This window comes from Gorilla gorilla, chromosome 10 (assembly GCF_029281585.2).
Source record: "Gorilla gorilla gorilla isolate KB3781 chromosome 10, NHGRI_mGorGor1-v2.1_pri, whole genome shotgun sequence".
NCBI lineage: Eukaryota > Metazoa > Chordata > Mammalia > Primates > Hominidae > Gorilla > Gorilla gorilla.
This window is the reverse complement of record NC_073234.2, coordinates 128381894-128399614: the sequence shown is the minus strand read 5'-3', so window position 1 is coordinate 128399614 and position 17721 is coordinate 128381894. Positions and strand designations below refer to the sequence as shown.

The window sequence follows — 17721 nt, the reverse complement described above, 5'->3', positions numbered from 1 at the left end:
AGTGATGTGTCTCCAGGCCCAAGAGCCCCAAGGACGGCCAACAGCTCCAAGAAAAACAGTACAGAATCAAAGTTGTGTTGTTAATGACCTAGGCAGTCTATCCACAGCCCCCCTGAAAACTAGTGTCCTAGTTCCCTTAACTCCTGGCTTCCCTTCCTCAAGTTTCTGAAGGTAGATGGATCCTGGAGAGCTACAATGCCCACTTACCTCCCTTCCAGGAATGCCCAATATTACATCATTCCAACAAGACATGAGAAAGGCCAGTGCTCACCCGGACAATCTGGATCTTGGCGGTTGATTGTCGGAAGCAGTTTTCTTTAAGGAATGTACGGATGATGTTAACAGTACTGTCAATCTGCTCTAGGAAGAATTTGTTGGGCTGGAGAAACTCCTTGATGAACTTATCCAGAAGGTGGCCTGGGGTCGTGAAGAGTGGTGCAGGCTGGGGAAGGAAGGAAGACCCCAAGTGTGAGTGGCCCCTGTAAGCCCACCCAAGGCTTCTTTTCCTGCCTGTACTGGGCCCCCTACCCTGTCTCTCCCAACTGCCCTCCTGCTCGTGGGCTGGCATCTTTTCTGTCTTTTGTCATTGCACAAATACATCCCAAGAACACACCTGAGAGTTTGGAGTGGCACACAAGACCCCCCACAGACACAAAAACTGTCCTAGTTGCCCCTCCTTCCCCCTAGGAGAGATCTGGATCCTTGTCCAGACAGCTCTGTCATGTTCCTAACTCCAAACTCCTTTTCCATGCCCAGTTGGAGCATCACTTTCTAATGACCTGTGGCTTTTTGCTTTACCTACACCTCTGGTCCTTCCCTGTCTTCCCATTTGCTGTAGGTATTGGAGATTGCTGATGACCACATCCATTCCTTTCTTAAGGTTGTATCAGCCTGCGTTAAACACGCCATGTGCGGGTGTGTTGGTTTCCAAAGGCTGCCATAACAAGTGACCACAACTAGGTGGCTTAAAACAACAGAAGTTTATTCTCTCCCAGTTCTGGAGGCCAGCAGTTCAAAGTCCAGGTTTTGGCACAGCTGTGCTCCCTCTGAAGCACATGTGGTTAAGTCTCTAGAGATGGGAGGATTATTCTGCATTACCTGGTTTGGCCTGATGTTATCACAGGGGTCTTTTTCCTCTTAATTTTAATTTTTAATTGAATTAATTAATACATTTTTCTCCACTTTTACTTTAGGTTCAAGGAGGTACATGTGTGGGGTTTTACATGGGTAAATTGCATGTCGCTGAGGCTTGGTGTATGAATGATCCCATCACCTAGGTAGTGAGCATAGAACCCAATAGGTAGCCTTCCAACCCATGATTCTAACCCATGTTTTTTCAGAAATAGTGTCTCGCTCTGTCACCCAAGCTGGAGGGCAGTGGTGCCATTATAGCTCACTGCAGTCTCCAATTCCTGGGCTCAAGGGATCCTCCAGCCTCAGTCTCCTGAGTAGCTGGGACTACAGGTTTGTGCCACCACGCCTAGCTTTTTTTTTTTTTTTTGTAGAGATGGGAGTCTCACTAGGTTCCCCAGGCTGGTCTCAAACTCCTGGTCTCAAGCAATCCTCCCACCTCAGCCTCTCAAAGTGCTGTAATTACAGGCGTAAGCCACTGTGCTTATAAGGACAAGGGTACTTATAAGATGGAGGCAGGAGGGTTAGAGTTGGAGGAGGTGGTGTGATGTTGGAAGTAGAGAGAGAGGCTGGAAGATGCTATGCTATTGGCTTTGAAGATGGAGGAAGGGGCCATGAGCCAAGAAATTTGGACAACCTCAAGGAGCTTGAAAAGATGAGGAAACATATATATGTATATATATATATATATGTGTGTATAGATGTGTATATATATGTGTATATATGTGTATATATGTATATATGTGTATATGTATATATATGTATATATGTGTGTGTGTATATATATATGTATATATATATTTTTTGGTTGGTGCAAAAGTAATTTTGAGACAGGGTTTTGTTCTGTCGCCCAGGCTGAATGCAGTGGCACAATCATGGCTCACTGCAACCTTGATCTCCCTTGCTCAAGTGATCGTCCTGCCTCAGCCTCCCAACTAGCTGGGACTACAGCTAATTTATTTATTTATTTTTGTAGAGACGGGGTATTGTTATGTTGCTCAGGCTGGTCTCAAACTCCTCTTCTCAAGTGATCCTCCTGCCTCAGCCTCCCAAAGTGTTGGGATTACAGGTGTGAGCCACTGTGCCTGGCTCAAATTCATGTGTTTTAAGCCACTAAGTTTAGGGCATTTTTTTAAAACAGCAGTAAGAGGCAAGTAATTACTGTTCTATACAAATATTGTACTTTTGCTGGCAACACAGACAAGATGGGCTAGCTCACCTGGAGGTGGGGAAGGGCACTCAGCTTGAAAGTTGAAGGCCAACCTTGGTTGTTCTCAGATGTTGTAAGTTGGCCTTATAGTTGCTGAGGACAGTGCCTATTGAAGGCATATTCATTGCCAACACTGCCCCTTTCACAGGGCAGAATATTTGTGGTGTGTGAGTGCATATGTGTGCATGGTATGAGTGCATGTGTGTGCATGTGTGTGCATGGTGTGCGTGCATGTGTGTGCATGAGTGCATGTGTGTGCATGTGTCAGTGCATGTGTGTGCATGGTGTGAGTGCATGTGTGTGCATGTGTGCATGGTGTGAGTATGTGTGTGCATTCATGTGAGTGCATGTGTGCATGTGTGTATGCATGTATGTGTGTGCATGTGTGCATGTGTGCATGGTGTGAGTACGTGTGTGCATGTGTGTGATTGCGTGTGTGCATGTATGTGTATGCATGTACGCGCGTGTGTGTGTGTATGTGTGCATGAGCCCTCCAATGTTTGGACCGCCTTATGCAGTGGTTCCTGGGCCTAAATTGTCTTCAACAACTGTAGAGACAGGGATGGTCTCCCAGTTCTCAAAATAGAAGTTGATGGGATAGCAGAACAAAAACAGCCACAGTGAGTATCAAAAGATGGTTTAGGAGATGTTTGGAACTAAATACCACATGTGCTTCTGTGTTGGAAAAGAATGTCCTATAAAGGCCCTTCTTGGAATGACTGTCGAAATCATCCCAATGGGCTGTATTGGGACAATAATATATGACTCCTAATCTCCTGAATTTGATCATGGCATGGAAGTTATTGAAGAGAATATTCTTGTTCTCAGAGATCCCTATGAAAGTATTTAAGGGTAAAGAGATGTCTGGCAGTCTACTCTCAAAGGGCTCAGTATAAACAACAACTATAACAATGGGCCAGGTGAGGTGGCTCACGCTTGTAATCCCAGAACTTTGGGAGGCCAGGTGGGAGGATCACTTGAGCCCAGGAGTTTGAGACCAGCCTGGCCAATGTAGCGAGATATAGCCCCATCTCTTAAAAAAAGATTAAAAACAACTATAACAACAACAATAATAACGTGTGCACACACAAACTGTAACATAGCAAATGTTGCACATGGGTACTGCATCTATGTGAGGGGATCATAGGAGTTTATTGAATCATTTTTCTAACTTTTTAAATGTTTCAAAGCTTCAGAATAAGATGTCAGGTCAGGGGGATAATTTTTTGAAAAAATCTGTCTGAAGAAGCCGGGAAAATTGGGGTCAGAGAGCAAAGATCAGGGGTCCAGTGAAAGTAGGGGTTAGGGTGGGCACAGGGGTGACTGCTCAGAGCGTCCTGATCCTTCTGGGTCCAGTTAGGGAAGTTCCCCATTTATAGACTCCCCAACCTCTGTGAAGTTTGCTAAACTCATTTACATCTTCATTTACATGCCAGATTGGTACTCAGTTAGCCTTCAAACTTCTGTGCAAACGGGGTATAGATTCCGCCTCCCATAACTTGAATATAAATTATTCTGTCTGTGAACTGTGGAATTTGATTGGCCTCTTTGGCCTCAATTAATACAGTTGTCTCCAGTGCGGTTCCCAGGAAAGCTGAGAGGGCTCAGTGGTCTAACCTGGGAAGGTTCTTCTTGGATGGCTTTTCTCTAATAAGCACTGAGCATGCAGGGGAGTTTGTGTTGACAGATTTACTTCTCCTTTTGGGGATGGGAGGGGGAAGGCCAGTGCACCTGTTTCACAGCTGGTGCCTTAATTCGTTCTCTTGTTTCGGCCCCACTTCTGACTGTTGCCCCCGGCACCTGCCTGAACGGAGCTCAGAGCCTGTCCTGGCATCCACAGGCCTGACTGCCACCCCCTTCTCTGAGCAATGCTCCGTTTCATGTCTCCACCTGCTCACCAGCTTTCTCTCTTGCAAAAATTAATTGAGATCTCGCATCTTTGGGTACCCCCCTTTCTCTTTGTTCCATTTTGCACTTCACAGTCATTGCCCTGATGGTGTGTGATGGGTTGAACTGTGTCTCCCTAAAAGATGCTGGGGTTCCAACCTACAGTATTGATGAATGTGTGTTACTTGGAAATAGTGTCTTTTCAAATGGGATCTAGTGAAGATTAGGTCATTATGGTGGGCCCTAATTCAGTATGACTGTTGTTCTTAGAAGAAGAAGAGATGGTAAGACAGACATGCACAGAGGGAAGATGTTGTGAAGACACGTAGGGAGAAGGGCACGTGACCACAGGGGCAGAGGCTGGAGTGATGCAGCCACAAGCCAAGGACTGCTGGCAACCACTAGAAGCTGCAGGAAGCCTGGAATAATTCTTCCCTAGGGCCTGCAGAGAGCATGGCTCTGCCAACACCCTGATTTTGAACTTGTAATAGCCAGAATGGTGAGACAATAAATTTCTGTGGCTTTAAGCCATCTGTTTTGTGGAACTTTGTAACAGCAATACAGGAAACGAATATAGAGTACTCTCAGATAAGACCTAGCCTGGGTGTCAGGAAGACCTTCCTGCAGCATGAAACACCCTGTATTTGGAAAACCCTCTTACCAGAACATTCCAAGATGGTGCAGGTAACTCATTATCCAGGTTGGGAGAAGTCAACCAGGTTTGAGCTTCTTTTTTCAGCCATTGCCAGCATATTTTATCTCCACTCACATTATTGGTTGGGTCGACTGGATCCAAGATTACTGGCCTGTGTATTCCATTAGATTAAAAAGAGTCAGTTGAGCTGCTTGTGGAAGGCAAAATCTGTTTTGGGGAAAGAGGCCTGGAGTGGGAATCTGGCAACTTGAATTTGGATTCCTGCGGCTCCTCCAAGCTGCTGAGGGATTTTGTCTACAACATCAAGCCCCTCTGGCCCTGGGTTTGCTGCTTTACAGAGACATTCTATTAATAAAATAACAAAGTGGTCTCCTCTTCCTGCCCTCCCTCCCCTTTCTCTCTTAGCTCCTTCCTTCTATAAGGGGAAGTGTCTCTCCAGTGTTTGTTTAGGGGACAAAATGTGACCATGGTTTGGAATGTGAAAAGCACTGGCTGGACCTCCCCTCTTTCAGACAGACCCATCTGCCTCCCCACCCATGGTGGCTGCCATTCTTCTGGTCCAGCACTGGCTTGATAGGGCAAGGCTGAGATCTCATTCCAAAGAGGTATGCCTGGCATGCGGATGATGAGGTACAGGGATAGGGTGTGAGAAGCTTGGCACCTCGCTGATTGGAGCTGGTGCAGCAGGATGTTCCTGATGGTCTCATCTTCAAAGTTGTAGTTGACCATCCAATAGATACACAGCTGCTCCTGGCATTTGATCAGCTCCAGAACGGTTCTGACGCCTTCAGCAATGTCAAAGTTGTCTTTTCTGCACCCCTGTTCCCAGGCATACACCGTAAGCAGCTCCAGGGCGTACGGAGACAGCGAGGGTAAATCCTTGATTTTTTTCTGGCACTGTGGGATAAGGAAAGAGTAGCAGCTCATTTGGGGATCCAGTTCTTACCATGTCAGGGATCTGAAATCAAGAAACCAGAGGTCTACAGGAAGTCATTGTCCTTTGCTAGAATGCCTACAATTCAGTGGACTGACAATACCAAGTCTTGACAAAGATGTGGAACAACTGGGATGGAGCAGGGACCTCTCTTAGGTGCCTGCAGGCCACCCACTGCCCTCATCCCACAAGCATGAAAATAAAGGAAAATCTGGAGTTCTTTCAAGGGAAATTCCAGGCACCTTACTAGCCTTGAAAAGTCAATGAGCAACTTGATAAGCAAAAATATAGTAGTTCAGGGTCTACAGGAGCAGTGAAAAAAAAACACCCAATAAAACAAAAACAACAAAAAAGAAGGTAATAGTCACTTAAAACAGTAGCCAAGGAAGTTAGAGTCAAAAGATGTTTTGTTCCCTATAGAAACTGAAGATAACATCTTAACATATGTCCCTGAGTTGATTTTCAGAAACTCAGGCCCCCACCAAGCAAATCCACTGGCAGGTAGACCTCAGATAAGGGGAAACTGAGGATTGAACCCTGACCTCGTTCTTTGTTCTAAATTTCTTCCTGAGGGTCTTGGAGGAGGTCATACCTACGAGCCAGAGCTAACGTTCCTTTCTGCTGATCTGAAATTTTTAGATAAAGCTTCGCCAATTTCACCCATCACAAATTGGAAAGTCTTTGAATCCTGTGACCGGCGCCACCCATCCTCCTCCTCCCTCCTGCTTGGAGACGTCCCACCTTTTTAGGTCAAACCAATGTACAACCTCCACGTGTTGATTTATGGCTTTGCCTGTAACCTCTGTCCCCTCACCTTTAAAACCCTTACCTGTAAGCCATCGGGGAGTTCGGCTCTTAAACATGAGCTGCCCAATTCTCCCTGCTTGGCTCCCTGCAATAAATGCTTCACTCCCTCACTGCAATCCCAAAGTCTGTTTGGCTTTGCTGCGCTGGGTGGGCAGATCCCCAGCTGGGTTTGAGAATATGCCTGAAACTCACATCTTGCTGATGGGAGTATAATTTGGTAAGATTTTGGAAATGATTCAGCAAGATTTGCTATGGTTAAACAAAAAAACAAACTACATATATATTTTATATATTTACACACATATATGTACACAACATTCATATATGTGCACTGGATAGCCCAGCAATTCTACTGCTACATATTTATCCAAGAGAAATGAATGCTTACATTCACAAAAAGACATGTAGGGAAATACCCATAGTAACCTAATTCATAATTGCCCCAATTTGAAAATGACCCAATCATCTATTTGAAAATTGCCCCAATTTGAAAATGACCCAAAGCAGCAGAATGGATAAATGTGTGTTACATTAATACAATGGAATATGGGAAAACAATGAAAAAAAGTGCTACTATGGCTGGGTGCCATGGCTTATGTCTGTAATCCCAACACTTTGGGAGGCTGAGGTGGGCACATAGCTTGAGCCCAGGAGTTCAAGACCAGCCTGGGCAACATGGTGAAACCTCATCTCTACAAAAAATACAAAAATTAGCCAGGTATGGTGGCACACTCCTGTAGTTCCAGCTACTTGGGAGGCTGAGATGGGAGGATTGCTTGAGCCCAGGAGACAGGTTGCAGTGAGCCAAGATCCCACCACTGCACTCCAGCCTGGGCAGCAGAGCAAGACCCTGCAACCATATGAATGAGTCTCTCAGACATCCCATTGAGCCAAAGAAGGCAGACATGAAGTATGTACCATATAATCCCACTTACATTGTTTGTTTAAAATCAAGCAAAACTAATCTGCGGTGGTGATAGATGTTAGAATAGGGGTTTGTTTGGGAGGATTACTGGGGGGACAATGGGCTTGAGGCACCTTCTGGGGTACACGAAATGTTCCCTATGTTGATTTGGGTGTTGCTGGTAAGATTGTAAAAAATGCATTGAGCTGTATACCTAAGATTTTTGCACTTTACTGGATGTCAATTATCTCGATAAAAAGGAAATGAATGATAACCATATATAGACAGTCGGAAAATTACCTGTTGATGCCAGTGCTTTATCAAGAGGATCAAATCCTTTAGTTTTCCGGGACGGTTGTCAAAAAACTTCTGCTGGAGTTCAGTGAAGCAGACTGCAAACTCACCAGGACTGGCATTTGTCTTATCCAAGGATCTTTTGAGCTCTCGATAGATCCAGGGGCTGGGATTATCATTTAAGCCTGATGTGAAACAGAAATTGGAACGTTGTTATTTATGTAACCTGGTTTTAGAGAGCCAGGGTTGCTCTACAATGAAGGTCAGTTATAGTTTGATAGCACACGACTCTTGCTTCATCGGTCAGAGGACTGGTACCTTTACATAAAACATAGTAGGGAAGGGTGACTTGGCCCATTAGATAATAAAGTGTAGTCTAAACTGACTATAATGAAAACGGTATGGTGTTAACCCAAGACAAGATCAGCAGAACCTAATGGAGGGACAAGAGATCGAATTATAAATGAGAAAGGGAATTATCCAAATTAGTAGGGAACAAGTGGGTTCTTTAAAAAATTGTTTGTGTTGGCATAGTTAGTATACATCTGGAAGAAAGGAAAGTTTATATTTTACATGCAATATATTCTGTCATTGAGTCCATCCTGTGAATATTTTACTTCAGAATGTCAGGGTACAGGGACTTTGAGGAGGCAGGCAAGGTGGCAGCAGGGCCCTGGAGGTCTGGGGACAGGGGCTGGTTTAATCAATGGGTTTCCATTCTTGCTAGCTGAGTTCCACTGTTTATAAACACATTTATTTAGCCAGGCACGGTGGCTCATGCCTGTAATCCCAGCACTTTGGGAGTCTGAGGCAGGCGGATCACCTGAGGCCAGGAGTTTGAGACCAGCCTGGCCAACATGATGAAACCCCGTCTGTACTAAAAATACAAAAATTAGCTGGGCGTGGTGGCAGGTGCCTGTAATCCCAGCTACTCAGGAGGCTAAGGCATGCGAACTCCTTGACCTCGAGAGGTGGATGTTGCACTGGGCCATAATTGCACCCCTGCACTCCAGCCTGGGTGACAGAGTGAGACTTTGTCTCAAAATAAAAATAAAAATAAAATAAACACATTTATTGATTGATTACTGTTACTGAAACACCAGGGGTTCAGTCTAGGTCCTGCTGCTCACCACATAGAAAGCCAATGGCTGAAACAACAAGTGTTGCCAAGAAGAAGGCTTTAATCAGGTGCTGCAGCTGAGGAGATGGGAGATCAGTCTCAAATCCTTCTCCCTGACAGACTAAAGTTAGGGTTCTATATATCAGGGAAGAAATGTAACTATGTGTGGGAAAATGGGAATTAGGGAGGGGTAAGGAGGTAATCATGAGGAATAAGGGATTTGACATCCCATTGTCTGGATGCAGTGACTGGTGAGTTTCAGTTCTTTGATACTTTTTGAGAGGTCTGAGGTTCCTTTTCTGAGGAAGGAACTTAGATAAAACAAATGTAAGTTTCAAGCTTTAAGATCAGAAGGGTCAATTTCTATGTTCATTAAAAAACAAAACAGCCCTCCCCCCCACAAAAAACAACCAAACAAATATAAACAAAAACAAACAAAAAATGGTCTATAGGACTACTGAGTTTGTTTCATCATTATTCTTACTTTTAGAGACAGAGTCTTCTCTGTCACTCAGGCTGGACTGCAATGGCACAATCATAGCTCACTGTACCCTCAAATATATTTCAAGGCTCAAGTGATCCTCCTGCCTCAGCCTTCTGAGTACCTGGGACCACAGGCGTGTGCCACCATGTTTGGCTTTTTTTTTTGGAGAAAAAAAAAGCCTGTGGCCCAGGCTGGTCTTGAACTCCTGGCCTCAAGTGATCCTCCCACCTTGGCCTTCCAAAGTGTTGGAATTACAGACGTGAGCCAGCTCCCTGGCCCATAAACACATTTAGATAAGAAACCAGGAGAAAGCAGCTAGCTTGTTCCTTTCATACACCCCAGTGGATATTTACTGACTCCCTAGGCATGGTTCTGGGCACTTGGCATGCAGGGAGGTTGACGGAAAGAGCATTCTATCTTCCCCCATAATGATAATAAATAGCTAACGTTTATGGTGTGTTTACTCTAAGCGTTTTATGTACAGTGAAACATACAAGCCTCACAAAACTCTTAGCTGGCAAATGCAATTGCAATTACTAATTTACAGATGAGGATAATGGAAATACCAGCCAGTCAAGTAAATAGGTACTTCTTGCTTTGGGTCAAAGGCCCTAGGGGGAGAGTTGTAGTGGCACACAGTGGTGGAAAGAGATGCAGAATTGGAGACAGCCAGCCTGGACCTGGTGTAAAAATAGGCCAGATTAGTTAGGCTAATATTTAGTTTAAAAAACAACAACAACAAAAGCAAGTTACCAATTCCCCTGTAGGTTGCTTTTCTCAGAAAGTGACCCTGTGTTTCCTTGCAGAAAAAGCGTATAATAATTTGGAATGTGCAGCTCTACCACCATCTAGTGGCAGCTTCTGGGTAGCACATGTGGGGAAGAGTTTATTTCTCATTCTCACACCATCCTTGCATGATGGGGTGAACCCAGTAGAGGGCGCTCTGGCCAGGTCTCCCAGCATGGCACTTGGAACAGGAAGAGAGGACTTTCCTATGAGAATTATGATGCACCTGTCTCCCTCCTTGACTCCAGCCCTTGTTTGAAGCAGGCCCCCACCCCCAACCCTGAGCATCCTAATGGCCCTGGAATCTAGTTTCTAGTCTGACTGTACAGCTGGCAGGCATAAGTGAGTAGTAGGACCAGGATAAGAACTCAGAACTTCCAACCTCCCAAACTGGTACATGTTTCCCCAAGCCAGGCCACCTTTCTGTGAATGTGAGTTATCAGGATGTCTGTATGTCTCCTCCTTATCAGTGATGCCTGGGCTAATTGTTCTTTATGGTTCCTGGTAACCCAGAAATTCCTTAAAACTATAGGTGATGGAAGGTACTCTGGCCATGGGCTTAGAAGACCTGGGCTTTTCTGTTTGTTTCCCCACTTGTTTAATGATGGCTTAAGTTTCAGCTTGGGAATTTTCCCTTCCCCTTCCCTCTCTTCCCCTCCCCTCCCCTTTTCTTTTTCTTTTGACAAGATCTTGCTCTGTTGTCCAGGCTGGAGTATAGTGGTGTAATAATAGCTCACTGCAACCTTGAACTCCTGTGCTCAAGTGATCCTCCTGCCTCAGTCTCCCCAGTAGTTAGGAATACAGGTGCATGCCACCACATCTAATTTTTAATTCTTTTGTAGAGATGGGGTTTCACTATGTTGCCCAGGCTGGTCTTAAACTCCTGGCCTCAAGTAATCCTCTTGCCTCAGCCTCCCAAAGTGCTGGGATTATAGGCAAGAACCACTGTGCCCAGCCTGGAATTATTTAAGTTTGTGATTATATGTGCACCTGTACTTGAGACTATGCTTTGTGCTTGAGACTATCCATCTATCTACCTCATCCACAAATATATACATATATTTAATATCTATCTATCCATCCATCCATCTACATTCATTTTTCCATCCATTTACCTTCCATCCATTTATCCATCATGATCCATCCATCCATCCAACCAACAACTATTATTAATAATGAACATTGTACTAGAGACCATAGAAGAACAAGATACTCATGATACCTGTCCTCATGGAGCTTATAGTCTAGGAGAGGAGAAAGCTAAATACATTATTTCCATATAAGTTGTGAAACGAAAATAAATCTTGGGGCCCCAAAATCACTTGGTTAAAGGGAAAAGTCAAGCTGGGAACTTCTCAGGACAAACCTGCCTCCCATTCTATTCAAAGTCATCCCCCTCCTCACTGAGATAAATGCGTATTTGATTGCCTCCTTTGGAAGAGGTTAATCAGAAACTCAGAGGAATGCAACCATTGGTCTCTTATCTACCTATGATCTGGAAGCCCTCTCCCCACTTTGAATTGTCCCACTTTGCTTCGAGTTGTCCCGCCTTTCCGGAGTGAACCATTGTTCATCTTACATATGTTGATTGATGTCTCAGGTTTCCCTAAAATGTATAAAAGCAAATTGTGCTCTGAGCGCCTTGGGCACATGTCATCAGGGCCTCCTGAGGCTGTGTTACGGGTGCGCATCCTCAACCTTGGCAAAATAAACTTTCTAAGCTAACTGAGACCTGTCTCAGATATTTGGAGTTTGCAAAGTGATAAATCCCATGATTCAGAAAGCACAAATTGCTACTGGAGCATGTGGAAAGTGGATCTAACCCAGACGTAGAGAGCCAGAGGACTTAAAGGATGAGTTGGAGTTATCCAAAAATAAAAGGCTGGGGGAAGTATGTTCCAGGCAAAGGAACAGTATAGGCCAAAGTCTCAAGTTGAGCTAGCATCATGTGGGTTTGAGGAGCTCAGGGAAGGCCAGAGTGGCTGAAGCATAGAGAGTTAGTTGGTGGTGAGTGGTACAGCTGGAGAGGTAACTAAGTAGGGGCTGCCAGATCATCAAAGTCCTGTCCTGCTGAGGAGTTTGATCCTTATCCTTGTAAACCAAAAATAAAATTCTAAGCCTTCCCAACCTACTGAATGAACCCCTCTCTTGGCCAAGGGGAACCCCGAAAGAAATCTGAAAAACTAGCTCAGGTCATTTTGGGAAGGAGGAGCTCAGACACCTCATTATACCCTCCTCCCTTTGGAATTCAGGCACAATCGACAAACACTAACATTAAAATAGAGACCCCAAGACTGACAGAACAGACTCTTTGTAGCAGTATGACACCAAATTCCAGCCTAACTCTGGCATCGCCTGACAGATAACAGGCCCTAAAGGAAATCAAAAGTATTTTACCCCAAAATATATTTCTTTGACATATTTTGGAATGGCCCTGCAAAGCTGTGTCCTGTGGAAAAATTCACATTCTGTGGAGAATCCCCTTCCCCTTCCAGATCTTTTCCTGATTCAGGAGAGATTTTAACTAATCGTCTGACATCTTTAAGATCTGATAAGGGACATTTACCACCTATTCTCCTTGAAGCCTGCTACCTGGAGGCTTCATCTACATAATAAGAACCTTGTCTTCCACAGCTCCCCTTTTCTTAAGCTGAACTCCTTCAACCAACTGCTAATCAGGAAATCTTTATAACCGTCTATGACCTGGAAGACCCTGCTTTGAGACATTTTGCCTTTCCAGGCTGAACCAATGCACACCTTATGTGTACTGATTTACGTTTCTGCCTGTAAATTCTGTCCCCCTAAAATGCATACAAATCAAGCTGTAACACGTTCTCAGGAACTACTGAGATTGTGTCACAGGTCATGGTCCTCATATTTGGCTCAGAAAAAACCTCTTAAAATATTTTACAGAGTTTGGCCTTTTTGGTCAACTTCCTAAATGCAGTGAAAAGCCATTAGAGGCAGAGTGTGTGACACAATATTTGTGCATGGAAAGAGAGCACCAGCTGCAGGGTGGAGTGAGACAGGAGGCAGGGAGACAATTAGGAAGCCATTGCCCCATCCCTGGTGGTGACGTTGACTAGGGAAGTAGCAGCGGGAAGGGAGAGAAATGATGCAGATTTAGGAGCAAGTTAGGCAGAACTGGCAGGACTTAGTGATGGGCTGTGAGTGAGGAGGTGGGGGAGCTGGAGATACAATCCTGGCTTAGGTATATAAACCAAAAATAAAATTCTAAGCCCCCCCAGTCATCTGAATGGACCCCTCCTCTCAGCAAAGGCATTCCAAAGTTGACCTGAAAAACCAGTTCAGGCCATGATGGGAAGGAGGAGCTGGACATGCCTCATGATACCTCCCTCTCTTTTGGAATTAGTGATAGAACAGGCTCTTGTCTGATAAGAAACATTTACAATCTATTCTCTCTGAAGTCTGCTACCTGGAGGCTTCAGCTGCATGATAAAACTTTGGTCTCCACAACCCTTTATCATCATAACCCAGACATTCCTTTCTATTGATGATAACTCTTTCCATCAATTGCCAATCAGAAAATCTTTAAATCTACCAATGACCTGGAAGCCCCCACTTTGAGTTGTCCTGCCTTTCCAAACCAAACCAATGTACATCTTACATGCATTGATTGATGTCTCATGTCGCCCTAAAATGTATTGTATTAGTCTGTTCTCATGCTGTTAATAAAGACATACCTGAGACTGAGTAGTTTATAAAGGAAAGAGGTTTGATTGACTCACAGTTCCACATGGCTGGGGAGGCCTCACAATCATGGTGGAAGAGCAAGGAACATGTTACATGGTGGGAGGCCAGAGAGAGCTTATGCAGGGGAACTCCCCTTTATGACACCATCAGATCTCGTGAGATTTATTCATTATCATGAGAACAGCATGGGAAATACCTGCCTCCATGATTCAATTACCTCCCACTGGGTCCCTCCCATGACATGTGGAAATTTGTGGGAGCTACAATTCAAGATGAGATTTGGTGGGGACACAGCCAAACCATACCACGTATACAACCAAGCTGTACCCTGAGCACCTTGGGTACATGTCATCAGAATTTCCTGAGGCTGCGTCGTGGGTACATCCTTCACCTTGGCAAATATACTCTCTAAATAGATTGAGACCTGTCTCAGATACTTTTGGTTTACAGGTGATAGCGTTGCTGGAAAAGAGAGTCCTGATTCAGATCCCAAGAGAGGGTTCTTGGATCTCATGCAGGAAAGAATTCAAGGCAGGTACAGAGTATGGTGAAAGAAGCAAATTTATTAGAAAGGACTTTGTTACAGGGTAGGGCATCCTCAGAAAGGAGAAGGAGGAATGCGCCATTCTTTGTTAGTGTCTTCATTGATAAGAAATTCTGAGGAGCTGTCATTGAAATTGGAGTGTGCAGATGTGCTCACTAAAGGTAGGGGGTATTGGTGCTGTTAAATCAAGTTTAGCCTAAAGCTGCCTCCTTACATATTTTAAGTTTGGCCTAAAATTTCTCTGTACATGGTGAACTATAACCTAAAAGGATGTGTAAACAGACTGCAACCTACTCTTGTGCCAATCACTGAGTTTCGGCCAATCAAAGGTGGCCAACTGTTCAAATCTCATTCAAATAAGGCCAATGCTGAGCTATAACCAGTCTGGCTGTTTCTGTACCTCACTTTCATTTTCAGTACATCATTTTCCTTTTCCTGTCCATAAATCTTCTTCCACCACGTGGCTGTGTTCAAGACTCTCTGAACCTACTCTGGCTCGGGAGGCTTCTAGATTCGTGAATTGTCTGCTCAGTTAAACTCCATTAAATTCAATTTGGCCAAGAATTTTCTTCTTAACAGTGGTATTGATGACCATTAATCCTTCAACCTAAACCTGCTCATTAATGCTGCCTTTAAGTGGGCTGAACTTTTAGGACACCTGGACATTTTGTAGGCTTAGTGGGAGATGTTTTGTATGGCCTTAAATATTCTGCAATTATAATTGGTGGTCAGCTTAGACTGTGGCTATTTTCAGACCCAAGTATTAAGCCTGTAGGTTCCTTGTGAGTGCCTAGCTACTTGCTTTAAGATGGAGTCACTCTAGCATCTTCTATTAAACCAGAAGCCTGGTAAGCAGAGGTTACTTTAACAATAAGCAAGAGTGTGGGAATGTTTGCTGAGACAGGAGACACAAGAGGTGGGCAGGTCTTGGGGATTTAGGAGTTGGGTTCAAGGCACCCCCTCAAGCTTTGATAGTTATCTATGGAAGGTTGTTGCCTTGATTTTGACCTGGTAGGAAGGCAGACTTCAAATGCTTGCCCCAGCTGGACTTTTCCCAGATGTCTGCCTCATCCTCTTACTCTAACCAACACTGACTCTGGTCAAAACCTGCAAGCGTGATCTGCGGACCAGCAGCTCATCATGGAGCTGGCTAGAAATATGAAATCCTGGGCTCTAACTCAGACCTCCTGAGTCAGGATATGCATTTTAACAAGGTTCCAGGTGATTTATGTATACAGTATGGCTTAAAAGGCTCTGCCTTAGGTTCTAGAATCCAGAACATTTTCTCCAAAGACAATCAGGGTATGGGGGAGAAGTTAGTTCCAGAGAAGAGAGCGAGTCCAGGGTAGAAGGGATTCTTCTCTCCTGAGGGTCTATGGTCTCCCATTTTTTAAAGCAGCAGTGGTAGCTATCCCACCCATGGCCTAGAGGTTGCACAGAGCTGTCTGGCACCCCCTTCTTTGGCTTTTCTCTCCTGACACCCAGCAATGCTTACTCAGAGCGTTGAAGGCGGCCAGCACCTCGAAAGAGATTCTCTGATTTTTTGTGAACACCTGGATGGTGAACCCATCAAGGGACTTCTGGATCTCGAAATTGTTTTTCATCCACTTCGTGAACAGACAGAACTTCAGCTTATCCCCAGTTTTATCGAGGATGTCACGTTGGCTTCTCTTCTGATCCTGGAATTGTTTTAAGTCACTGAAGAAGAGGACAAGGGTACCATCGGAGTTGCCTCTTAAGACTGTTTTCCGTCCATAGGAGCCACCCTGCCAGTGACAAAGAAGCAGATATGAGACACTAGATTCTGGGGTTACAGGGATCTCTAGCAGGCAGTGGTATTTCTCAACTCAAGTAAAAGCCAAAAATGGTCTTAACATTGAGTGGCAGGCATCCATTTGCCCCACAAAGACCTGATTGGGATGCTCATAGTAACACTTTTCATACTAGCCCCAACCTGGAGGTGACTCAAATGGCCGCTGGCAATAGAAACGGATTGAACTTCCCCACCTGCCACCACCAGCACCTGTGCTTACTGTCCCAGGGCCTGAGGATAGGATCGCCTCACCTGCCATTGTTGCTGGTGCCTGTGCGCATCTGGGGGAATGGGGGTCAAACTGTCCCACCTGCTGCCAGCACCTGCACACACCATTAGGGAAACTGAAGACAGGCTCGCCCCACCTGCCACCAGCATCCACATGTGCTGCCCAGGGGCCAGGAGATTAACCCATCCTCTTTACCACCAGCAGCACAGGCACACACCATCCAGAGGCCTAAGGATGGGCCCACTCTGCCTGCCACTAGTGACCACATGTGTCTCCCAAGGGCCTGGGGACCAGCCTACCCAGTTTGCCATCACTGATGCCTGTGTACACCACTTGAGGGCCTGAGGGTTGGCCTGCTGCTGCCGCTTCCACACAAGCCACCTGGGGGCCCAAGGACCTGCCTGTTCAGTCCACTGCTGCTACCACTGGCACCCAAACATGTCATCTTGAAGTCTGATACCCTGCCCACCTGGACACACCAGCATTGACACCCACATACACTGCCTGGGGGCCTGAGGACCAGCATGCCTGGCATACTGCTGTCACCACTGGTGCTTGAAGACCAACCTGCCTGATGTCCCTGTTCCCAGCACAGCCTTTCCACAGACTCCATTAACAACTACACTGTCAGCCACTGAGGAGCTCACAGACAACATTGATGCTAATGAAATCATATGGAGGCTCCACTAACTGTGCCCACACAGAATCAAAGCCAAAGCGCTCCACTCAACCAACACTATAGACACATCTATAGTGTCTATAAAACAAGAAAACATCTTTTTATTTTATTTTTATTTAATTTTTTAGAGACAGGGTCTTGCTCTGTCACCTAGACTGGAGCATAGTGGCACAATCATATCTCACTGTAACCTCAAACTCCTGCCAGAAGCAATCTTCCCACCTCAGCCTCCTGAGTCACTGGGATTATAGGCATGAGCCATCATGCCCAGCAGAGGAAAATGTCTTTCCCTATGAAAGTCAATAAATAAAATTGGAGAAGTGACTGTTACATTAGCTGTGCTGATATCAATGTAAGGACACAGTAACATGAAAAAGCAAGGGAAACATGGCACCTCCAAAGGAGCACAATAATTCTTTAGTACAGATCCCAAAGAAAATGATATCTATGCAATGGCTAAGAAAAATTCAAAACCATGATATTAAAGAAATTCAGTAAGATACAAGAAAACACAGATAAACAATACAAAT

The 17721-nt window shown here is 44.9% G+C and overlaps 1 protein-coding gene across 1 annotated transcript in view; it reads right to left on the bottom strand.

Annotated features, from left to right (window-relative positions):
• The window catches only part of OAS2 (2'-5'-oligoadenylate synthetase 2), a 33177-nt gene that overhangs the window by 8347 nt on the left and 7109 nt on the right, over positions 1-17721 (bottom strand). The window contains exons 2-6 of the mRNA XM_019039118.3: positions 15966-16236; positions 7829-8007; positions 5545-5780; positions 4890-5034; positions 272-442 (exon numbers count right to left, since the gene is read on the bottom strand). Of these exons, the coding sequence (XP_018894663.1) occupies positions 272-442; positions 4890-5034; positions 5545-5780; positions 7829-8007; positions 15966-16236 (1002 nt within the window). The remainder of the gene's footprint in view (positions 1-271; positions 443-4889; positions 5035-5544; positions 5781-7828; positions 8008-15965; positions 16237-17721) is intronic.